Source organism: Homarus americanus, unplaced genomic scaffold (genome assembly GCF_018991925.1).
Source record: "Homarus americanus isolate GMGI-L3 unplaced genomic scaffold, GMGI_Hamer_2.0 scaffold34360, whole genome shotgun sequence".
In the NCBI taxonomy this organism is placed as follows: domain Eukaryota; kingdom Metazoa; phylum Arthropoda; class Malacostraca; order Decapoda; family Nephropidae; genus Homarus; species Homarus americanus.
The window spans coordinates 8,892,702-8,919,507 of NW_024739403.1; the positions used below are offsets into that span (position 1 = coordinate 8,892,702).

The 26,806-nt window shown below is 40.2% G+C and overlaps 1 protein-coding gene across 2 annotated transcripts in view; it reads left to right on the plus strand.

Moving 5' to 3' along the window:
• Window positions 1–408: 408 nt before the first annotated feature.
• LOC121874599 (RAD52 motif-containing protein 1-like) overlaps window positions 409–26,806 on the plus strand; it is a 224,560-nt gene continuing 198,162 nt past the window's right edge. For both annotated transcript variants that reach the window (XM_042378821.1, XM_042378822.1), the window contains exon 1: window positions 409–525. In XM_042378821.1, the coding sequence (XP_042234755.1) occupies window positions 514–525 (12 nt within the window). In that variant the 5' untranslated portion in view covers window positions 409–513. The remainder of the gene's footprint in view (window positions 526–26,806) is intronic.

Below are 26,806 nucleotides of genomic sequence, written 5' to 3' on the forward strand. Positions count from 1 at the left end.
AGATAGAACACATGTTGTGCAAGTTATGAACTTCCTAGTGATATTTTAAGAAAGATAGGGACTGTGGAGGCATACAGTTACAAGAGAACCTGAACCAAGCACTTCACATGCTTCCAGCTCTACAGTTGTTCACACTGCCGACGACTACGAAGAGGACTGGGATGCAATTACTATTGAATAATAGGTAAGTGTGCACATTAAACTTTAAAAAATATAATATTTTTATTTTTACATAATGCATTTTATTTATACTCCGTCCATTATAGTCGGCATTATGAAAATATTATTTGCATCAAATTACTGAAGGGGGGGAATAATAGCTAGCAGCTTTCCATGGAAGATTTAGCGACATTTAGCTACTTTTAGGTACCAGCCTAGCGACATTTGAAAATCTGAGTTGGCAACTCTGTGCGTAGAGAAGTTCAGTCGCTGAATGTGGTTGCTGTCATAATATAAGAAGTTTTGGTGTTATATTCAAAGGAATAATTTTGTCTATCCCAGAGTAGACGTCATATGGCAATAATGGTAAGTTTATTTCATAACTATTTAAATAGCAATTTGTATATTGTTACATAGGTAAAGGTGGAAGAGACGGTTAGCACCAGAAAGAACCTCTGGAATTGCACCAAAATTACTGGTGGTGTTATTTGCATTGATAAGAAAAGATAAATTTTCACTTGTTGCTACCATGCGAAATCTGGTCAATTTATAGTAGTGCACCGTTCGGTAAATTTGCATTAGTGCACACAATTCTGTTAGAAAGTCAAAACTATGTTTTTCTAGTGTATTTTTGGTAAATTTGCAGTCACAGCGCACTCTGTTAGAAAATAAAAAATATACTTTTCTAGTGTATTTGTATGTGTTTAGACCGAATATGACCTTCATTTCTGGCGGAAATTAGCCGTTTTTTTTTCGATTTTTTTTTCGTTGGACGTTTTCCGAAAAAAATCATGGCAAAATGCACCAAAAAACACTAGAAAAACAAAAACCAAACCTAACCTAAGCTAGCTTAACCTAACTGACTCTCACCATATGATGGAATCACCTATTTCTTACCTTATTGGCCTGGTTCTTGTTCCTCGTTGCATTCTGGGATTCTTACACAACACCACATATGTTGGTCTTTGCGATATTTACATTCAGTCTTGCTCTTAGTACACTTTACTGAGGTTGGAAGAACACCATGCGATCAAAAAAATGCTATAGTTTCTAATTTTTTTTTTCCAAAAACTCGCAATCAGCTCCATATAGGCTACTTTAAGTGACACCCATTGCAGACTTCCATGGTCAGAACTGAACTTGAATTTCAAAATATGAGAGACCCAAAATAAAACTCGAATTTGATTGGGCCAAATATACTGCGAATTAAACCCCAGATCATTTTAAATGGTTCCAAAAGCAAAAACTCTTTTGATTGGCTCCGTGACGTGTACGGGAACGCATGCGCGTGATGATTTATAAAGTAGACATGCAGTGTTGGAGGTGAGGCAGGCGATAATGGAGGAGGATTAATGGAAGAAAATAAGAGAAAATTTTGGATATGCTATCTCCGTTATTATACATTTCCGCCGGTAATGTAATAGCTGAAAATTATCTTATAATTAGACGACTTATTCGAATATGGTAATAGTTTAGTGGTAGGAATGAACGGTGTGTAAACGCAATAATACCAAATAATGGCGAAGCGAATAAAAAATACACCAAGAAACACTAGAAAAACAAAAACCCAACCTAACCTAACCTAACTGATTCTCACCATATGATGGAATCACTTATTTCTTACCTTATTGGCCTGGTTCTTGTTCGTCGTTGGATTCTGATATTCTTACACAACGCCACATATGTTGGTCTGTGCGATATTTACATTCAGTCTTGCACTTATGACACGACTGAAGAACACCATGCGATCAAAAAAAATGCTATAATTTCTTCATTTTTTTTCCAAAAACTTGCAATCAGCTCCATATAATTCAAGTGACAACCATCGCAGACTTCCATGGTGGGAAATGAATATGAATTTGGAAATATGAGAGACCCAAAATAAAAATCGATTTTGATTGGGCCAAAAATACCGCGAATTAAACCACAAATCATTTTAATTGGTTGCAAAAAAAAAACGCTTTTGATTGGTCGCGTGACGTGTATGGGAACGCGTGCGCGTGATGATCTATGAAGGAGACTCACAGTGTGAGAGGTGAGGCAGGCGATAATGGCGCAAGATTAATGGAAGAAAATAGAGAAAATTTTGGATACGCTTTCTCCGTTATTATACATTTCCGCCGGTAATGAAATAGATGAAAATTATCTTATAATTAGACGTCTTATTCGAATATGATAATAGATTAGTGGTAGGAATGTGTGGTGTGTAAATGCAAAAATACCGTATTTTTGTTTGTTTTTATTGGTTTTGACCTTGATTAACGTCAGAAATTACCTGTTTTTAGTTATCAGGGGCTTAGAGTGGGGGCATTTTCCGACAAAAATTATGGCCAAGCGAATACAAAATACACAAAAAAAAACACTAGAAAAACAGGCATATAAACCTAACCTAACAGAACCGATAATATTTTACTTAAGGACATAGCACCCACGAAAGTTATAAATGACCGAAACATTTAGATCTCGCTATTCTGAACATTTTGAACCCCTATATATACATGGCAGAAATGGATAATAGTGACACAATTGAATTTAATTGATTTTAAGTAGTTTTCAGTCTTCATCTCTGAGGAGATGTTATCTGTGCATCATGCATGCACAGTGTTGACTGATGTCATCCAGTCGTGACCAATGAGGTATCGATATCCTCACAAAAAAAAATTTCGACCTGGGAATGATTTTAATTTCATTGACCAGTTTCACAATGGCCGTGGTGGAGGTTGGTTTTCGTTTGTGCTCCTACGATTATATAAAGTTTATTGCCTAGTTTTACGAGAAAGACGATCATGCTATCCAATTCTTATGTATCCCTGGTCCTTCCACTTCTAAACTAACGTATTGTACTTTCGGACATGGCGCGCCCTAGAGTTTTTAACTACTGAAACAATTAGGTTAGTTTAAGCTAGGCCTACCGGGGACGTAGCCCCAGGCTAGGGGTCAGGTTAGGCCTATATGGGGTCTGGGGGTTAGGTTAGTTAGGTTAGGTTTTGTTATTACACTTAGGACACTTTACTGAGGTCGGGAGAACACCATGAGATCTTAAAAATTATATAGCTTGTTCATTTTTTCCACAAAACGTGCAATCAACTCCATGTAATTGAAGTGACTCCCATCTCAGACTTCCATGGTCGGAAATGAATTTGAATCTAAAAATATGAGACCCAAAATAAAATTTGAATCTGATTGGTCCAAAAATATCGCGAATTAAACCAGAAATCATTTTAATTGGTGGCAAAAAAAAGAAAGCTTTTGATTGGCCGCATGACGTGTACGGGAACGCATGAGCGTGACGATTTATGAAGGGAACATGCAGAGTGGTAGGTCGGGTAGGCGATAATGGAGGAAGGTTAATGGAAGAAAATAGAGAAAGACTTTGGATACGCTATCTCCGTTATTACCGGTATACGTTTGCGACGGTAATGTAATAAGAGAAAATTATCTTAAAATTAGACGTCTTTTTCGAATATGGCTCTTCTTCTGTCCAGCTGTTAGATAGGGTGGTATCAAAGGCATTTCGTCTTATTAATTCTCCTCCTTTAGTTGACAATCTTTCTTCCCTTTCTCTTCGCCGCAATGTTGCTTCACTGTCTCTTTTACAGGTACTTTAACGGGCAATGTTCGGTGGATTTGGCACCCTGTGTACCGTCGGCAAGGCCGTGGGCTTGTAACCCTCGTCTTGCCCGCGGTGCCCACCGTTTCTCTGTTGACGTCGGTTACACGAGAATAACCCGTTATTGTACCTCCTTCTTTCCTCACACAGCCAAACTGTGGAATGCTCTGCCTACTTCTGTGTTTCCACACTCATGCAATCTGTTTCACTTTAAATAGCTGGTTTTCCAGCATTTTCGTGGTAAAGATTAATATAACCTTTTTCTTTTCTATTTTTAATTTATTTTTACTCTTATTTTTTTGCTCCTTAGGCCCTGATGTGGGTCGATGACATGTGCCCGGGTGGGCTATTCCCCGTAAAAAATAAATAAATAAATACCTGTAAAATAAAAAATAAAAATAAATAAATATTTAAAAACCTAACCTAACCTTCATTTCCGATGAAAATATCATAGAAGAATTGTCTAAACATTCGGAAAAAAAAAACATTTCTAACACCAAGAGGTAAACTGTGCACTAATATAAAAAGACCCAAAATCGAAATTGTAATGATGTTTTTCCGATGTTTTTGGGGTTATTAGTGACGACTGACCCACAGTCAATTTTGCATAGAAAACGATTATAAAAGTGCCGCAATTTCAGTGTTTTATAGTGGACACTGCCTTAGTTTGTGCAAATGTGTTTTAAAAGTGGTTATTTCTAAATTAAACCTAACCTAACCAAACAAACATACCTAACCTTACCTAGTTTCTAACCAGACCCCCCCCAGTATATTACAAAGAAAGAACTTACGGTAAATTTATAGAATAGCACCGTTCTTTCTTTGGATATTAAAAATATGTTTTTCCTACTGTTTTTGAAGAGTTTTGAACAAATTTGATACTCATTTTCTCTGGAAATCACTCATATTTGAGATACAACCCCCTCCCCCAAACAAGGGAAGATGTTGGGAAACTGGAGTTTTTTGTTGGGTATATCACAGAAACAGGTGATTTCCAATGGAGAACAAGGCAAAAAAAAATTAAAGCTCATCAAAAACAATAGGAAAAAATATATTTCTAATTCAGAAAGAAATGTAACCTAACTTAACCTGCCAAATGTAACTTCACCTAACATAACTTAACCTGGACCCCTCTTTCTTCATGCCCCCACATCTTACCTTAAGCCCTACGCCCTGGTTGACGTTCTGGAACGTCTATCTAGGTTGATGTTCTGGAACGCGTGCCTTTTCGCGGCATTGTTTGAATGCCCAGCGTGGGTTATCAGGCTTCAGCCTGACTATTTGCGTGTCATGCCACACGCTCGGCCACAGGGAAGCTTCTGGAATGTAAGTACAGCTCCTCCCTGACTTATGACCTACTTGACTTGAGACCTGCCTCAGTCTTACCAAAATTTTGTCAAATTACGTATTTTTGAGTCCCAACGTCAGTGATTGCGCTGTGTACGGACAAAATTGTCGTTTGTAATTCCCTTTGAAATGGCTGGCAAGCTTAAAAGTGAGAGTTTTGTGGTGCTGAGAAGAAAAAGAGACACCCATTTTAGATTTTCTATGTATTATTTAAGCATTTTCGACTTACGACCATTTCGACTTAAGACCTGGATTTGGGTCCCTAACCCCATCGCGAGTCGGGGAGGAGCTGTACTGTACCTACTTTTGCTTGTTTCATTTTCATTGTTTTTCTATTTTATCATGTTGTATCAAAGTAATATTGCTAAAAGTAGTATAGTTTTATTGTAGTGTAGTATTACTGGAAAATAATCCTTCATTATATTAAAATGTATTTATTTGTGGAATTATTATTTCGACAATTGTTTATATGCATTACTTGCTCTACCAGACACAAAAGACAGCCAGACAGCTTGGCGACAGACTATGTGCGTTGCCGAGCACTTTTCATGAAAAATAATGCAAATAAAATGTTCTAAATGAATTATTTATAGGAAATAAGTATTATGATCAGTAAATACAGTACAGTATAGTCTTCATTTACGCGGTCAATTGAACCCGTGGAGGTCTGCGTAAAACGAGAAACGCGTAAACAAAAAACAGAACATATGGGATTAATTGAAATAGAGACTGGGCTGACCGCCAGACTACCTTTTTCCGACAATACGTACGTTGTAATAAAAATAACATCTTAATTTTATGATGGTATGCACACACAATTAATATTTAAGAGAAATATCAATAATATTAGGTTTTTGAACACTTACGTTAGTGGAAAAGATGGCTGGGCACATGGGATGGGGGGTTGGTTCCGAGGCAGAGGGCAGATTATTGGCCTTCACCTATATCACTTGTATCAATTGTATCACTATCCACCACAGAGGCTTGCAGGGCCTCTTTGTCAAACCCCTCAAAGTCCATATCCTCACTATCACTGACTTGGGCTGGCTGTGGTGGGTGGCGGGTGAAGAACTTGGTAATGTTTTGTTGACTGGGTGACCTTGTGTGCACCCTGCCCGCGCCGCTTCCCGCGTAAATGATGAAATGAACAGTGAAAATAAAAATTGTCGGTCTGGCAAGGTGCTGCGTAAATGACCAAACGCGTAAACCAAATCCGTGTAAATCGAGACTATACTGTATATGCAAGCAGAAAATGGCCGCTAAGTGCGAAGTGGCCACGAGTGCTAGCAGTCTAAACAACAGTGTCCCCTTATCTCTCTTGCCACTGCGGCCTCAGAAAAGTTTCTAGAGGGTCAACATATAGTTCTTTTTTATTGTTTTATTATTTAAAAAGGTTAAAAATTATTTTTTGAAAAGTTGATTTTTCTTGATTTACCCCGCGTGGGGGATACGGCCAGCGGCACCCTAGCCCGAGGCGGAGGGGTTAATCTGAAGAAGAATCGGGTTCATCTGGGTCGTCACTGTTTGAATCAATTTGAAGTGGTGCTCAGTAATACACCATGTTTTCTAAAAAATGAATTGGCCTCACTATTTTTCTGATGAAACTCTGCAATTGACAAGTAATCTCTTATCACAATATCGGCACAGCTCTTCAACCTAGGGTTGCCATACGTCCGTATTTTCCCGGACATGTCCTACATTTAGGTCTCGAAATCTTCATCTGGAGGTAATTTTTAAAATTCTTCAAAAGTCCGGAATTTCAGCTTCCATCATTTTCTCCATGGAAAAAAATATGAAACTGTAATGACGAGAGAGAGAGAGACTGAGAGAGAGGGGAGGTGGAAACCGTAGAGATCACGTTCAGTTGTTGTCAGCTGATAAGTCACGTGTACGCCTGTATGGTGATGTCAACTTAGCTGCTAGCAGTTTTTGGGCTAGCATGTAGTGCCATGTACTGCTTTTCCTTGTTCTTCAGCACGCGCACTACAGTGAACCCTCACTTTACGCGGTCAATTGAACCCACGGCGGCCCGCGTAAAGCGAGAAGCGCGTTAAGTAAACAACATAACATATGGGATTAATTGAAATAGAGACCGGGCCGACCCCCAAACTCCACTTTTTCCCGACACAATACGTACAAGGTTAGGGTTAACACTTAAGTTAGTAGAAGAGATGGGTTGGCGTACGGGAATGGAGGCTGGTTCCGAGGCAGAGGGCAGGCTACTGGCCCTCAGGTGAGTCTTCATCACTGTCATCCACACTTATTAGTGCCTCCCTGACAAATCCCTCAAAGTCACCATCACTGTCTCTATCACTGGCTTGGGCTGGCTGTGGTGGGATGCGGGCGAAGAACTCGGCAATGCTTTGCTGACGACTGGTGTTGATGTTGTTGTGATACACCACCTTGATGTAGGACTCCATAGTCTGCAACAGCTGGGTAGTGAAGACTTCATACCGGTTATCGTCAGGGTCGTCGGAAAGGAGGAGCTTGAGTTTCTCAACACACTCGATGGCACCCCTCACATTACTATGCGATAACTTGGGATGACGCACCACCTGCCTCTTCACTGATGTCATCATCATCTAGCATCTCGTCGACAGTCACATCAGGATCCCTTATCACCTCCAGGATATCGTCGTTGGTGGTCTCGGAGAAGCCTGCAGCTGTAACACTCTGCGCAGCTTCTCTGGCAAGGTCCACTACTATTGCAACAGTCTGAACCTCACCAGTCACAGATTTACTCTGCCTCCCACCTGGAATACCTTGCAACACGTCTCCATGCGTGACGAACCGTTGCTACAGGCAGTTGATCCCATGCCTCCACCAAGAAGTCCACAGTTTTCTTGATGCTGAATTTTGTCCAAAATAGTTTCACAAGTACTTCTTGCTCTGCCAACTGTTGTTCCTCGCCTTCTTTGCTCTTGCTATCGGTGTCACCCAGGTTACGCAACTCATCCTTGGTGTTGGTGTAGTCGTTCAGGAGCTTAAATTTCTTTGCAGAGAATGCAGCTTTCACATTACAGATCAATTCTTGGTCCATGGGCTATATTAATGACGTAGTGTTGGGAGGAAGGAAGACCACTTTTACGTTGGGGTAACGATCTAACAGTAGGGGCGAGTGTCCTGGTGCGTTGTCAAGCAGCAATAAAATCTTGAATGGAACATTGTGTTGCTCACAGAATTTCTTCACGTCAGGAACGAAACAGTCATCAAACCAGGAGAGGGACAGAGTAGAGAGCATCCACGCCTTACGTGCGGTCAGCCAGTGGATATTTAGCTTGGTCATGTCCATGTTCTTGTAGGCGTGCGGCTTGCGTGCTGTGTGGATCACCGATAACTTGAGCTTACAGGTACCAGAGGCATTGGTGGTAAACAGGACGGTGATGCGCTCCTTCTGCAACTTCCGGCCCCGACACTTGCTGGCATTCTTCACAACGAAGGTCTTGGAAGGTAGGTTTTTCCAAAAAAGACCAGATTCGTCCATGTTAAACACCTGGTCGTCGGTGTACTGTCCTTCCTCCATAATCTCACGTAAAAACGGAGGAAAATCCCTCGCCGAAACACGGTCAGTACTAGCTTCTTCACCACCAATGTTAATGTTGGTGATCTTGTTCCTCCTCTTAAACCTCTGCAACCACCCAGAGGAAGCATTGAAAGGTTTGGGCTCTGCAATTCCCATCTTACGTGACACTGCAGCATACAGTTCACGTGCGTACTCCTTAACTGAGCGCGTGTCCACCGCCATGTTCCGTCGCGCCTGACGAATCAAGTAGCTCACAAGTAATTTCTCCGTCTTGAGAAGCACTTGGTTGTGGCAATACTTGATCATAGAAGCACCTGTAGACTTTGTGATGTTCATGTGCTCCTTTATCTTGGCTGCATCCTTCTTAATTGTCCTGATCGTAGACTCGTTAACACCATGCTGGCGCGCGAGATCAACCTGTCTTGTTCCTTTCTCCAACTCTTGGATGATCTTGTATTTAATTTCGTAGCTTAGGGCGGCTGGGTCCAGGTAATGCAAGGTTTCTTTGTGGTGGTGGTCCGGTGGAAGCCATTCTTATGGAACAATGGATACCGATATACATGGTGTAGCCGGGAGGGGTGTAACTGACGCGGATAGGTCAAGTGGCTTGAACGCTCCCGCGGCGGGGCACGTCATAGTACATTAAAACAATCACAGCTAGCGGGGGAGGGAGGTAAGGATGCTTGGCCCAATCACAGTCCGATACGTCATATGACATCACCGATAACGCAACAAAGACATACACTGCGCAACCTACTCGCGCCGCTTACCCAACATGGCGGGAGAGATGGCGGGAGGTTTGAATCCAAAATTGGCGTGGCGCGAGAGGACCGCCAGCCGCTCTCCTCGTAAAAGGGTACACGCACCGCATAAAGTGAGCATTCCGTGTTTGGCAGGGTACTGTGTAAACGTGGAAACGCGTAAAGTGAAACCGCGTAAAGCGGGGTTTTACTGTATTATATTTTTTTTGGTATTTACTGTAGTGCTATTACAGCCATAAATGAATGTTGAAAGTATACCATTTTTTTATGGCTTTTTTTACACTGTAGCATTTGTTTTTCTTGTCCTGCATTTAAGGCATTTTAGCAATTTTCAACCATAATCTAGCCACTTTCGCTATATTATTTACGCATGTTGACAACAATGACTGTGACCGGTGGTTGGCCAGTCTTTAACCTGCAGTGACAGTGTTTGATCTTTGTCTTTGTTGTGGGTTTGTTGCTTGTTGCCACAGCTTGTTGACTGCAGCTAAGGAAATGAGGATATTCAGCCTTAAGCAAAGGTATTTTTTTTTTTTTAAGATTTCTATACCATGTATGTTGCACACACACACACACACACACACACACACACACACACACACACACACACACACACCACACTTCATCCTTGACCACCGACGGGTCAAGACAGGTCAGACGCACCTGGCGCTGCTCAGCAGCAGCCACGTCAACTGTTATGTTGGCCCATACCAACTCCCTCCCCTGAACCCTCCTCCCCACCGGAATATCAACAAGCTCTCGCCAGAAGTTACTATTTCATTTGGGAAAGGAATGGAACCAGTGTTGAATAGTGGTGAACAGTGCTTAAGTCAGTGAAAAACAACTCGGCAGTTACAGTTGAGTCTTACCCAAGCTAACCTTCACACAATGAAGTCCCAGGTACCCAGTGATAATTCCCCTGAGACTCCACGATGGGGAGGCCTGGGACCACACCTCACCCAGGTCCAGTGACACCAGTCCACGTGGTGTCCCTATGATGCTACGACACCACGTAGTGAATGAGTTGCTACAGCATCATGTGAAGTTCCTCATAACACCATCTGTGAGGGAATTACTACACCACGTGATGCCCCTCATAACACCATCTGTGAGGGAATTAATATGATGTGATGCCCCTCATAACACCATCTGTGAGGGAATTAATATGATGTGATGCCCCTCATAACACCATCTGTGAGGGAATTATTACACACATCAGGCCTCTCATACACCATCTGTGAGGGAATTACTACACCACATCAGGCCCCTCATAACACCATCTGTGAGGGAATTACTGCTTCATCAGGCCCCTCATACACCATCTGTGAGGGAACTACTACATCATCAGGCCCCTCGTAACACCTTCTGTGAGGGAATTACTCCACCACGTCAAGCCCCTCATAACACCACCTGTGAGGGAACTAGTACCCCACGTGATGCCCCTCATAACGCCATCTGTGAGGGAGTTACTACACTACGTGTCTGCTGTTTAACACCTCGGCTTACATGATCTACGTATGTAAACATCAATCTGTATGTTCACTGAATGTTCCTTCACCTTTCTCTAATGAAGGCTTTTGTTAAACCACCAATGTATGTAATAAGTCATTTATGTCCAATGTATATTTTCAGCCTTCGGGCTGCAAACTTTTTCAATAAACCTTTTATTATTATTATTACACACACACACACACACACACTCACACTCACACTCACACACACACACACACACACACACACACACACTCACACTGTGTACCGCTCTAGTCCGGCAACCTCGGGACCTGACCGGTGCCGGACCATGGAAATTCACCCTTTTCCTGGATAGATAGTGACTTGTGCTTACGCTTGGAAGCACTAGCACCACTTTCACTGCTTCGTGGTCTCTTTGAAAACATATTGAAGGGTTAAATGTTGTACAGTAGGTTCTCAAATTTCGCGAGTTTTTAATTCGACGTTTATTATTTGGACACACAAAAAAACACTACACAATTTAAAATTTCAACGGCAGAAACTCGAATTTCGACGGGTTTGAGCGGCCCGCCAACGTTTAGACGTGCATAATTGTGTAAACAGCGTCATTTCTCTTATGTACAAAAGACTCATTATTGTTTATTACTGAATGTCGTTTTGATTGAATTAATATTTATGTGTGCAAAATGAACAATACAATTCATTAGTAATACGTAGAATATTAAAACACACGAGGAGATGAGACAGCATTGTTTTCGTTGTTTACAAAACCAGTGACTGACTGGTTCTACATATAAAACTGAAGAAAATAAGACCCTGGTTGTAGCTGTAGTAAAATTAATGTAAAAAAATTAATATGGTTGTTTGAAGTAATGTTATTTAATGTTAATAAATGTTACAATATAAGTAGCTAACCATTAATGGTAAAGAAAAAATAAGTGAGATCGCATATGTACTGTAAGTGCGCACATGTGAAAACATATCGTCATTACAGGTAGTTCTGCTATAACGCGATAATTGTGTTCTTGTAAAATATCGTGTTATAGAAAATCGCGTAATAGAAATAACAGGGCTTATGGAGAAAATAGGGTTAGGTGCAGATTACTCGAAATCGAAAAAATTTAGTAGTTAGCCTAACACAAAGGATAGCACAGTCTAAATAAATGTTACATTCATATCTAATAATGAAATCATACAGTAAATTTAACACTTTACTTTGAAAAAATATGAATGTAACTTGATGGGGAGAAGGGTGATTTTGAGGTTGATAACATCATGCTTCTCTTCAAGTGTTATATCCTTTCTTTTACGATAATCACCGGGAATTCTATCATCAGAATGCTTTTTGGAGATATTCTTCTTTACCATATTCACAGTTAATACCACAAAATTGGAGAAATAGTAAGCAAAAATCGCGTTATAGCAAACAAGCGATCGCGTTATACAAATATTGTTCCGAATTCATAAATCGCGTTAGAGCAAATTCGCGTTATCAAAACACGCGTTATAGCAGAACTCACTGTACTCTACATCAGAATATGAAAGCAACACTTATTTACTGTTCATATATATTTTAATTCATGTTTCTGATTTAAAACATAAATTCTACCCACCAGTGGTGGTAAAGTTGAAAACATAAGGACAGCCAATGTTGTTGTGTGTGTTTTTACTCGGATGACGACGTTGCCAAGTCATTGGGTTCAACTCTAGCTGAAGCTGTAGAACGTAAAAACTTTTTCTGTTGTTTTTAGTTTTTATTTAACTTTATCTGTGTTATTTTCGTTGGTTTATAAGGATGTTGCTTTATTAGAGGTAGTAATTCGCCAAAAAAGTAGGGTAAATAAGGCAAAATTTAGCCAAACATCGAAAGTACCAGACTCAAATTAATTTTCTCCATGGGCAAACTAAAATCGTTCCGGACCACAGAATGCCGGACTAGAGAAGTACAACCTGTATATTAATTAATGTTATGCAAATATGCAAAATTAATTGTCACAGCTGCTTAAAGGTTACATAGCGCCAAAGTGTGTGCCGGGCGGAGGGAGATGGGGGGGGGGGGATGTCTTCGGGAACATACCGTGAGCATCACGGCCTATAAGACGAAATTTGAACATTAAAAAAATCTGCCCAAAGTTAGGGGATCGTCTAAACCACCAAGTTTAAAATTCTTACCTCTTAAATATTGTGGTTTAGTTTGTCAAGAGTGGTGATGAAAACATCGTAAGCCACTCACAAGGTCTTACCACTAATTATTTTATACTGAAACTTACGTTTGGCAAGCTGGATTCAAATTAAGATTACCGGTATATTAAAATAATAAAAATGTATTATAAACCTGTCTAACATACCGTAAAAGAGATTTATACCCCTGTAATAAACACAGCTATCATCACACACCCCTCCCCACGCCCCCCCCATTTGCCAGTGAGGAGACAAGAAAGGAAAAGTGCATTAATTCTTGAAACTATCGACGGTTAATTACAGACGCTCAAGTGACGTCACTAGTGTTTACACTACACCAGCTGGTAATATTTGATGCCATTACTTGAAGTGAATTGGCCTTATTTTAAGTAACTAACTATAAATAAATACAAAAATTAAAAAAAAGATCAAAACTGAGAAATAATATACTGTATGTATGTTGTGTTGTCAAAGTAAGAGGAACAATTGTGTAAGTACGTAATATTTTTTCACTCAAATCCTAATTAAACACTACTGGAGAACATTCCTTTGTCGCAAAACAGTTTATAAATTAAAGAAAATAATTACAGTGTGTTTAATATATTACAGTATATTATAAATAAATAAATAAAACAAATAATTCGGTAAATCTATTTAAAGTAAATGGAAAATAAGCAAACATGTTATTTACCAAGACCCTTCCGTCTGGCTCAGGGTGAGATGTAGGGGAGATAAAGAAGGCTATTTATAGCCCATCAGAAGTGGCTAGTACCCTAATGCACCATAAATAATTCATTGAACATTCATTTTTTGTACATAGTATATTCAGTATATATATATATATATATATATATATATATATATATATATATATATATATATATATATATATATATATATATATATATATATATATATATATTTGTGTAATAAATGTATGTAGTAAGTACATACTGGTAACCTTTTTCACTCAAATCCTAATGAAACATCACAATTAGAATACGGTGGTTGCTGTTGAACCACATGTTGTATAAATAGTCACACCACCCAGACGAGGGAACACTCCCACCACGCTTCAGTGACGTCACTAGTGTTTACACTACACCAGCGAGTATAATTTGATGACATTACTTGAAGTGAATTGGCCTTATTTAAAAAAATCAAGGATGGTTGGTAAAGGACTACTGAGTCAGTGGGTAAGTGTCACATTTGGGGTACTGGTCTTATACAGCAAATAGAGCTCAAAAGCTACTTTTTAAATGGAAATTTGGGGGGGGCGTCTTATGCACCCCGCCGCCTTATAGGCCATGATATACGGTATATATATATATATATATATATATATATATATATATATATATATATATATATATATATATATATATATATATATATATATATATATATATATATATATATATATATATATATATATATGAGTTGCAGGCTGCACTTTTCAGGCATCGTTTGTATGGCTGTAACAAACACCTGTGCAAAATTTCATGCCATTTCATGCATACTTACCCTGCCGCATCGCGAACGACTTTTTGTCAACTTTTAGTGTATACCAAAAATTAGGTGCCATTTAATGTTTTCCAGGATAATGATAAATTTTACATGGGTGACATCGATTTAATTCACATGTTATTTTACAGGTACACCGTATAGAAAATCATTACAAGTTCATATTGAAATTCTTTTTTGTGCGGAACCTTGGCATCATTTTCCTAGACAATAATCTTTGCCTAATATATCCATCTCTCGATTCGTATCCCGTCACTTCAGTGCAAGCTTCAGTCATCACTTTTATGCCTCTCTCGACCGCCTGAGTGCTGTTTGGCCACTTGGGCACCACTAATGGTGTCTCAAGAATGTCATTAACCTGTAGATTTGACAGAGAAGCAATGTAAGGAGGCTCAGTCTTGAGTTCATTCCTCCAGTTAATCATGGAATGATAGTTTTTGCTTGCCACTTTAGTTTCGGAGTCACCACCTTTCTCATGTTGACTACAGGAGGCACATCCTCATTCCCATCTCCATCTTTACCCTCCTCATCAGTATAGTTTAACAAATTCTCGTCAACAGCAGCATCAGAATCTTCCTCCTCCTCTTCAGATCTGCCAGTGCATTCTTCCTTTTGCTGATTCTCCTCTCTAATTTTTCTTATCATTGAGACAGCTTTTTCTCTAACAGTCATGTCCTCATCTGCACACATACCAAGAAGAAGTTGATCTGTGTGGGCGAAGTATGCATTTCTCTGGACAGCCTTCTTCACTATCGTCTCCTCCTCACTATTCAGGTGTTTCATATATAGCAGGGACTGGAATACGTTCCTTGAGCCGTGTGTTACGTAAGGGTGTATCTTGATGTAAAACCACATTGGAGCACTGAACTTTATTATTGTAATGATAATTCTTTTCAACTCATGGCTGGGTCTTGATGTTGCTACATACAGCCTGAGGATTCTACTCCATAAGGTGTTCCACCTTGACACACAGGGAGGACCTGGCTCAATAGCAGCCAAGTCATCTTCAACAACACCTGTGATAACTCCTTTACAAATCCTATACAGGTATTTCTGATCCCAGGACAGATCTTTCTCCACTTCATCATTAAACACAGGGAAATCAGGGAAACTGACTGGCTGGAAGGCGACAACTGGAAGCTCAGACAAAGACTCCTTGATCTGCTTTCCAATGGGACCACGCCAATGCTCAGGACCACTTGGTTTACCATCATAGTGATAAAAAACTGCGCGGAAAGGCAGCTCATTTCCGTGAAGCTGACATATGAAATAATGGAGCGGGTGACCAAGTAACATTTCAAGATGATGAATGACTCCATTTTCTGATCCTACATTTACATTGGTTCCATCACAACCAACACACACAATGGGCTGCTGGGTTAGATTTTTCTCCACCAGAAACTCGTGAATAGTTTTGGCAATCTGCTTTCCGTGTCCAGTCTTGGGAGTCACATGTGTGAGATATTCATTGCTAGGCTCAACCATGATGACATAATGATCTTTCACCATCATCCTCGAACTCCATTTCTCGGTCTTCTCATTCTTTATCATCACACGAGTGGCGGTCTTCTTACCATCAAAATAGAGTGACGTCAAATTATCTAAACTAGCCATCTCAATTTCTTGCCTCTTAAATCGGTATTTTTGTCTCGCATCCCGCAGCTTATGTGGTCCAATAACCTGACTCTTGTCATCCTTTGTGATAATGCCATAGTCAGTTAAGGTGGCAGTAGCAATGGCAGCTCCAGCATAATCACTAATCAAGTATCGGTCACAAGCGGCAGCCAGTGTAGGGAGTCTTGTCCGGTTCTGTGAACTGGTGTCTGTCAGAGCCCTTGGATCAGGGACAAAATCAGCATCAGTATTGACGAGAGGAATATCTCTTGAATCATCTGAATTATCCTCAACATAAGGAATATCTCCAGCTACCAGATATCTATGTTTTTGCTCAAGCTGTCTCCTAACTCTGTCCGCATCATGCTTCTCTCTTGCCGTCACTCTGTCCCACATCTTCGTCACTTTCATGTCAACCCCTGCAATCTTCATCTTCCTATCACCTCGCTGGTCAAGGAGAAACTGCACCTCACGTTTGGGAACTTTTATAACACAATTACATGCCAGGTGATATCCGTCACACTCCTTAACTATGCACCTCACATCCTGACAGGAGGCAAGGGGACAATAACAGCTACAGATATCAAACAACTCTTTCATTTCTACCTGAAATGCAGCTTTTTTGCCTACATTCTTGTTCTTATTTAGTTCAATTCCTCTACTGTACAATTTTCTCAACCTTTCCTCAATATTTTTTTGGCTAAGAAGAGGAACATTCTGCCTATCTCCAATTGCTTTTTCCCATATTTCTGAACAGTCCTGGGCAGCCATCTTTATAATCATTGAGACATCTGCAAACTTTCCGTCATCACATTTATATCGCCAGCAGTTCTTTAACATCTCGCCTTTCGAGGGAAGTTTGTCCACTGGAAGAACACTTGCAGAGCCAAACAATGCATGATCTGTGGCTGCCCTCGTTAATACAGTAGCCATCTTGATAGCAAATTGATCAGATCACCTGAAAAGAAAAAGAAAAAGTTAGTTATTAGAGCAATTTCTGAAAATACATCATCAATAGGCTTCTTGTGCATTAGTAAATAATGCCAAAATTAGTTAATCAGAAATATAATGTAGCCTAATTCAAATAAATGAAAATGGAAAGTATGTAACTAGTACTGTGCCGCCAACTTGCCCCATTTTTGTTGAGCCAACTTGTCCCAGCCGTACCAGTGATCATAAATAAATTATTTTGGTATACAGTTAACCCTCACTTTACGCGGTTAATGTAACCCGGAGGGTACCGCGGAAAGTGAGGAACGCGTAAAGTGAATAACATAACATATGGGATTAATTGAAATGGAGTCCGGGCCGATCCCCAAACTCCACTTTTTGACGACACACAACTATGTTATAGTAAAAATTTTATCTTAACTTTATGATGGTATGAAAAAACAAGTAATATAGAAGAGGTTAGGTTAGGAAAGATAAAGGTTAACATAGGAAAAATAAAGGTAAGGTTAGAAAACTAAAAATTAGGTGTAACACTTACGGTAGTAGAAGAGATGGGTCGGCATACGGGGATGGAGGCTGGTTCCGAGGCAGAGGGCAGATTACTGGCCCTCAGGTGAATCACCATTACTAGGTGAATCACCATCACTGTCACTTACAGTTGTCAGGGCTTCCCTGACAAATCCCTCAAAGTCACCTTCACTGTCACTATCACTGGCTTGGGCTGGCTGTGGTGGGTTGCGGGCGAAGAAATCTGTTATGCTTTGCTGACGGCTGGCGTTGATGTTGTCGTGATACACCTTGATGTACGGCTCCATAGCCTGCACCAGCCGGGTATGGAAGACTTCATAGCGGTCATCGTCATTGTCGCGGGAAAGGAAGGACTTCATCTTCTCTGCACACTCCATGGCACCCTTAATATCACTATGACTTAAATTGTGTTCTTCGGAGACTGACGCACCTTCTTCCTCCTCTTCACTGACGTGTTCTTCTTCCAACATCTCGTCGGCAGTCACTTCAGGATCTCTGATCACCTCCAGGATGTCGTCGTTGGTGGTCTCGGAGAAGCCTGGAACTGTAACAGTCTGCGCAGCTTCTCTGGCAAGGTCCACTGCTACTGCAACATTCTGAACCTCACCAGTCACAGATTGACTCCTCCTCTCACCTGGTATTCCATGCAACACATGTCTCCATGCGTGACGAATTGTAGCAATAGACAGCTGATCCCATGACTCCACCAAGAAGTCCACAGCTTTCTTGATGTTAAATACTCTCCAGAATTGTTTGAAGAGTATTTTTTGCTGTTCTAACTGTTGATCCTCATCTTCTTCGCTCTTGCTATCGGTGGTGGTGTCACTCAGGTTACGCAACTCTTCCCTGGTGTTGGTGTAGTCGTTCAGGAGCTGGAATTTTTTTGTTGAGAATGCAGCTTTCACATTGCAAATCAACTCCTGGTCCATGGGCTGGATTAAAGACGTAGTGTTGGGAGGAAGGAAGACCACTTTTACGTTGGGGTGACGATCTAACAGTAGGGGCGAGTGTCCTGGTGCGTTGTCCAGCAGCAACAAAATATTAAATGGGACATTCTGTCGCTCACAGAATTTCTTTACATCGGGAACAAAACAGTCATCAAACCAGGAGAGGGACAGTGTAGAGAACATCCATGCCTTACGTGCTGTCAGCCAGTGGACATTTAGCTTGGTCATGTCCATGCTCTTGTAGGCGTGCGGCTTGCGGGCTGTGTGGATCACCGATAACTTGAGCTTACAGGTACCGGAGGCATTGGTGGTAAACAGGACGGTGATGCGTTCCTTCTGCATTTTCCGGCCCCGAATCCTGCTGGCATTCTTCACAACGAAGGACTTGGAAGGTAGCTTTTTCCAGAAAAGACCAGATTCGTCCATGTTAAACACCTGGTCGTCACTGTACTGTCCTTCCTCCATAATCTCACGTAAAAACGGAGGAAATTCCCGAGCCGCAGCACGATCAGCACTCGCTTCTTCACCACCAATGTTTATATTGGTGATCTTGTTCCGGATCTTAAACCTCTGTAACCACCCAGAGGAAGCATTAAAGGGTTTGGGCTCTGAAGTTCCCATCTTTCGTGCCACTGCCATGTACAGTTCACGTGCGTAGTCCTTAACAGAGCGCGTGTCGACCGCCATGTTCCGTCGCGCCTGACGCACCAAGTACCTCACAAGTAATTTTTCTGTCTTGAGAAGCACCTGGTTGTGAAAATACTTGATCATAGAAGCACCTGTAGACTTTGTGATCTTCATGTGCTCCTTTATCTTGGCTGAATCCTTCTTTATAGTCCGGATCGTAGATTCGTTCACGCCATGCTGGCGCGCCAAATCAACCTGCCTTGTTCCTTTCTCCAACTCTTGGATGATGCTATACTTCACCTCGTAGCTTAAGGAACGTCGTGTCTTCTTTGGTTTAGTGCCGCTGGGTCCAGGTAAGGAAAGGTTTCTCTCTGGGGGTGGTGGTCCGGCGGAAGCCATTTTACGGAACAATGGATGCGCGTTTACACGGAGTGGCCTTGAGGGATGAAACTGCCGCGGCTAGGTCAAGCGTCGTCTTTCCTCCCTCCCTCCCTCCCCCGGGTGGACACGTCATAATACTTTAAGCCAATTACAGCTAGCAGCAGAGGGGGGTAGGGATGCATGGCCAATCACAGGTCTGATACATCATATGACGTCAGTGATAACGCAACAAAGACACACACTGCGCAACCTTACCGCGCCGCTTACCCAAGCGGAGGGAGGAGGAGGGAGAGGCAGGCGGGCGGGTGGCGGGTGGGGCGAATCTAAAAATAGCGTCGCGCCGGACACTCTCCGCGTAATGGGGTTCACGTACCGCGTAATGTGAGCACGTGAGGTTCTGGCAAGGCACCGCGTTAACGTGGAAACGCGGAATGCGGGACCGCATAAAGTGAGGGTTAACTGTATATCAAGAAGCCTAACATGAACTGTTTCATGGATAAACAATCCTTAAGCGCTAAGTTGAATTATGGCTAAATTGGATACTACAGTACTTGTCTATAACCTCACACATGTTACAGCAAACCTTATAAGAGAATAAAATTTACTTACCAGCATCAAAATCAATTTTCCCCCACTCTAATCAAGACGTGCGGCGTCTCAGAATGACTGCTTATGGGTGACTGAGGAAGCACGTGGTGATCCTGCGGTGTGAACTGCTTAACGGTAACTATTTGAATAATTTCAAGTGCGCCAACTTACCCAGGTCTCCCCTACATTGCAGTACAGTAACACAACATTGAGAAATGAAATGAGAAAAGGCTGATAATCAATATAGACATAGCACCATACTCATCTGCAACAAGACAACTTAAATGAAATAAGAGATATGAAAAAAAGTTGATAAACACTGAACAGAACATTGCACCGCCACAGCGGCTGTTTGGCTAGTACTGTAGGTAAATTTAAAAATTTCAGTAGAAAATGCGGCAGACTAAACCTCGACATATCAGCTTCAAATTTGGCATGGAGTCTTAGATATGTATAAGGAACAATGCCTGAAGAGTGCAGCTTTGAGCAAAATTTCACTGCCCCCTAAGGTAGATAGGCAGCTACCAAACAGGGAGGTACTACCGCCTGGGAAGATATTGGAAGCATAATGTGTTGTCTAATGGTAGACCCTGCTGCCAAAGGGCATCACAAAATTTGTGACCAAGTCCCAGGTTGCTAATCTGACTTTTTGCCTTGTTTACACACAATTGCAGTGTCTCAATTGTTTCTCTTAACATTGACAACACAACATACATATATATTGTTTCTCACTCTTGATCTTTTTTATTTTATTTCTTTATGGTTCTTTATTATTATTAATAATAATGATGTTATTATTATTATTATTATTATTATTATTATTATTATTATTATTATTATTATTATTACAGTGGTCCCTCGGTTAACGAGCGCCTCGGTTAACGAAATTTCGGTTAACAAGCTACCTCCCATAAGATTCTTAAATTCGGTTAACGAGCATCCCCTCGGTTAACGAGTTTCTTATGAGCCGACCTCAACAAGTTTTGGCTTGCACTGGGCGGTCAACCAGCTGTAGTATTAGTCCACCAATACATTAATCGGTTCTAGGGCTTAAATTCCTTACTATTTTAGTATATATCAAGAAGTTTATACTATTCAATAATTTTAAAAGTTTAATATTCAATTTTTTAGTCATTTTAACAATTATTGAACATAATTGAAGGTAAAGTGACTAGTTTAATGCGCGGCATCCAGCCTCTTAACACAGCAAACAGGCGTTAGTCTCTCTCTGTTTTCACTGGAGGTAACATCTTGCTTGATACTCTCTCCAACTAAACGCTTTTTTCTGTGTTTCCAAGCAAATTATTGGTCATTTTGAAATTTATTTTACCTATTGACAATATATAGCGCAGTGCAGTGTTATTTTAAAGAAAGTATTCTTTATTTACAACAAGTTTAACTTTGAAAAGCACGTGTTGACATTGTTTGAATCCAGCATGGGGCCTAAGAGATCAAGAAAAGCAATTTCAATCCAAACCAAGCAGGAAATCATAAAAAAACATGAACAAGGCAGTAGAACAAATGCGCTATGCAAAGAATATGGCATGTCGACATCAACTGTGTCGACAATTCTTGCACAGAAAGACAAATTTAAAGAAGTGAAAGTGAGAGACAAATCTACAAGTGTTTAAAAGTAGATCCCTAATTGCAGAAACTGAGAGGTTACTTATCATCTGGATTAGGGAAAAACAGATGAAAGGTGATTCAGTTTCTACTGAATTCATTTGTGAATGAGCCAGGGAGATTTACGAACATTTAAAGACAGATCAACCTGGTTCTTCAGGCACAGAATTTGAAGATTTTCGGGCCAGCAAAGGCTGGTTCGAAAAATTTAAGAAAAGAAGTGACATTTTAAGTGTTGTTAGGCATGGTGAAGCTGCTAGTGCTGATAAGGAAGGGGCAGCAAAGTTTTTAGATGAATTTAAAAAACTGATGGAAGAAGAAAATTATCTTCCACAGCAAGTGTTCAATGTGGACGAAACTGGGCTGTTCTGGAAAAAGATGCCCAAAAGAACATTCATCACCAAAGATGAAGCCTCTTTACCTGGGCATAAACCCATGAAAGACTGTCTCACTCTATTGCTTGGTGCCAATGCTTCAGGGGATTTCCGACTGAAGCCTATGCTTGTCTACCACTCTGAAAACCCCAGGGTGTTCAAGCAACAGAAAGTGGTAAGAACAAAGCTTGGAGTTTATTGGAAGTCCAACCGTAAGGCATGGGTGACAAGACAGTTCTTTAATGAATGGGCTGTTGATGTGTTTTGCCCTTCTGTCAAGAGCTACCTAACCACCAATAAACTCCCTTTAAAAGCTCTTCTCATGGATAATGCTCCTGGTCATGACCCTGACCTTGCCAGAAATTTGGAGTATCAATTTGACTTTGTGAAAGTGTTGTTTTTGCCTCCAAACACTACATCAATCATACAGCCAATGGACCAGAATGTGATCAGCAACTTCAAGAAGTTGTACATGAAGAAAATGTTTAGGGTGTCATCAGGCAACTTCCAATGATCCTGAACTAACACTGAAACATTTCTGGAAGACACAATTCAACATCCTGGAGGCTGTAAAATTGATTGTGTCATCATGGCAAGAAGTCTCCACTAGATCCCTCAATTCTTCATGGAAAGCACTGTGGTCTTCAGTAGTACATGATTTTGAGGGTTTTGAGGAAGGGATTTGAGGAAGAAACAGAGTTGGACCAGGAGATTGTGTCCATTGGTCAGTCATTGGTCCTTGAAGTGGAGGAGGAGGATGTGGAAGAGCTTGTGATGTCTCATGAGGAGGAACTTACTCCTGATGACTTGAAGCAACTGGATGAGATGTTACAGGTAGAGGCTGACAGTGGTGAGGAGGAAATTGAAAGTGATGACCATATGTCAGCTAAACAGTTGAAAGATGTGATTTACTACTGGGAGAAGTTCAGGGAACTGGCTTCAAAGCACCCAGAATTGGAGAAAACCGAACTAACTTTGTGTCATGTTGAGGACTCAGTGGTCTCCTTTAAACATAAGTTAATGGTGAGGAGGACAGATGCCCCACAGACCACAATTGACACTTTCTTCAGTAAAAGGCAGAGGGAACAAGATGCTATCCCTCAGCCTTCCACTTCAAGAAGGAGAGAGGATGTTCATGGTGGAGAATCTGTCAGTCCAGAGGTTCCTGACATTTTCATGGAAGGTGACTCACCTTCCAAGAAGCAGTAAAATGCTTCTCCTCCACCTCCACTTCCTTCTCTTCGCCCTTCTCCTCCTCCACCTCCCACTTCAAATGCACATCATCATCATCATCATCCAGGAGCCTTCTACATACACACCTCAAAGTAAGTGAACTTTTCTACCATTTTTGTTGAATTAAGGCTATTTTCGGTGAGCTGGAAACAATTACCCAAAAACCCATTGAAACAATGGTTTCGGTTAACGAGGTTTTCGGTTAACTAGCAACCTGCTGGAACGGATTGTGCTTGTTAACCGAGGGACCACTGTATTTATTTTTTTTCTTATCTGAATTATTATTATTATTATTCTTATTATTAGCATTACATTTTCGCCCCCCAGGCCCGAATGTGGGTCAGTGACCTGTGACCGTATGGGCTAATCCCCGTAAAAAAAAAAAAAAAAAAACACCTGTTCAGCCATATTTTGTACTGAAAATTCAAATCTCTGCTCCCGGTGCACCCAAACATTGTTCATTGGCTATGACAAAAAACTCTTGCCCAATAATAAGTCTCCTCTTGCTATAGCCATTAAGGAATTTTCATACTACCCCTGCACATGCGCTGTAGACGTTTAAGAAGCGAACACGGAGGTAAGAAGCACTAGCTGAAAGGGGTCAGAGCTTCTCCGTGAGACGTGAACAACAAATGGCGAGACTTGTGACTGACCTAATATAATAATATTGGAAAATTAATATCTCAGTTACCATTAATTTCCGGCGGAAATATCATAGAAGAAAAATATCTTAGAAATGTCTAAGCATTACAAAATACATGTTAATAACAGCGAGAGAAAGATCGTTGCTTTACTATAAATTCACAGTTCTTTTACTTTATCCCACATTTTCTCTCTACTTCAAAGCCCTGTCCAATTTGAACAACTTATATGGTAATCTTTTTGGTTCAAAAATATTCTCAATTACAAATATTAAAGTATCTAAAATATATATACATGTACAGTGGTCCCTTGGTTAACGAACACAATTCGTTCTAGAAGGTCGTTCGTTAACCGAAAATTTCGTTAACCGAATCCATTGTTTCAATGACATATTGGGTAATTGGTTCCAGCTCACCGAAAAGTACATACAAAGTAAAAAAAAAAATGCAATAAAGTACACTTACTTTGAGGTGTGTATGTAGAAGGCTCCTGGCTGATGATGATGGTGATGATGGGAATTAGAAGTGGGGGTGGAGGAGAAGGGAGAAGAGAAGGAAGTGGGGATGGAAGAGAAATCACCCCATGCTTGATGCCGTCATTTCACCAATAAAATTTTAAGTTCACTAGGTGTAATTCAAGATTATTTTCTTTAAATCAACACTACACTGCACTATATACAGTCAACCCTCACTTTACGATGTCCCACATTCCGCGTTTCCACGTTTACGCGGTGCCCTGCCAGAACCCAGGATGCTCACATTCCGCGGTGGGTGTACCCCTTTACACGGTGAAGTATAATTTTTTTATTTAGCTCATAAAATTCATACAAATTATCCGGCCAGAATATAATTTACATTGCTGGAATTCTTACAATTTGATGATCATTTTGAATATAAACATCATAGATTTTGCATTAGACATACAAATTTTAGATATAATGTTTACTCTTGAGTAAATATGTTATCTTTTGTGCAAAATATATGATATTTATATTCAAAGTATTCCTGGTCTTACAAGGAATCCAGCAATGTCAATTATATTATCCTAACTTTAGTCTGATTTATTATTTATTACTAAAAAGGTAAACAGTCTGGTATTCCCACACATTTATCTAGTAGGGACGTTGGTGGGGGGTGGGGGGGAGGGAGGGAGGGACCGGCGACCGACCATCTGTTACCGTGTGAAGAATATATTTTTTTTTTATTAACTCAAGATTTTTATTTTAGCTCATAAAATTCATACAAATTACCCGGCCAGAATATAATTTATATTGCTGGAATTCTTACAATTTGATGATCATTTTGAATATAAACATCATATATTTTGCATTAGACATAAAATTTTTAGATATAATGTTCACTCTGAGTAAGTATGTTATCTTTTGTGCAAAATATATGACGTTTATATTCAAAATATTCCTGGTCTTACAAGGAATCCAGCAATGTCAATTATATTATCCTAACTTTAATCTGAGGTATTATTTAATACAAAATGTTAAAATGTATTTTTTTCACCCACTCTTTCTCTTGAAGGGAGGATTGGTGGGGGGTGGGGGGGAGGGTTGGGATTGACCGTGCGGTTGGAAGAGGGGGGGGAGGCAAGGTGGGGTACTTTGATTGACAGATAGTGTCGTGAAGAATATTTTTTTTTTTATTAACTGAAGATATTTGTTTTAGCTCATAAAATTCATCAAATTACCCGGCCAGAATATAATTTACATTGCTGGAATTCTTACAATTTGATGATCATTTTGAATATAAACATCATAGATTTTGCATTAGACATACAAATTTTAGATGTAATGTTTAATCTGAGTAAATATGTTATCTTTTGTGAAAAATATATGACATTTATATTCAAAATATTCCTGGTCTTACAAGGAATCCAGCAATGTCAATTATATTATCCTAACTTTAGTTTGAGGTATTATTTATTACTATACCTGGTTTTCCCCCCAAAATTTCTCAGAGGGAAGAGCCAGCAGTGTAGTGTGAGAAGAGGGGGAGGGAGTCGTGTCCATTATTTGAATGGACATTAACTTGGCGACTGTATTTCTCTATTTCTCTTAAGTATTAATTGTGTGCATGTACCATCATAAAATTAAGATGTTATTTTTACTAGAACATAGGTATTGTGTTGGAAAAAGTGGAGTTTGGGGGTCAGCTGGTCTCTATTTCATTTAATCCCATATGTTATGTTATTCACTTTACGCGTTTCTCACTTTCCGCGGTACCCTGTGGGTTACATTAACCGCGTAAAGTGAGGGTTGACTGTATTGTCAATATGTTAAATAAATTTCAGAATGACCAATAATTGTACGTACTGTAAAAATGTAAAAATGCTCTGTGTTCAAGAGACCCACAAGCAAGATGTTTCTTCCACTGAACAAAGACACAAACTGAGGCCTTGGTGGGTGAGTGAAGTGGCTGATGGGTGCACCAAAACCTAGTTCCCTGTACTGCAATTATGTTAAATAAGTGTTAAAAATGAATAAAAATTTTAATATAAAACTTGGAAAATTATTGAATACAGTAGTACAACCTTCTTGATATTTACTCCAATTTTAACGAATGTAAGCCCTAGAACCGATTTCTGTATTGGCGGACTAATCTTCCAGCTGGTGAGCAAGCCAAAACATGTTGAAACGTATTCATAAAAATTTCGTTAACCAAACTTTTGTTCGTTAACCGAAATGAAGATTCTTATGGAAGGTAATTCGT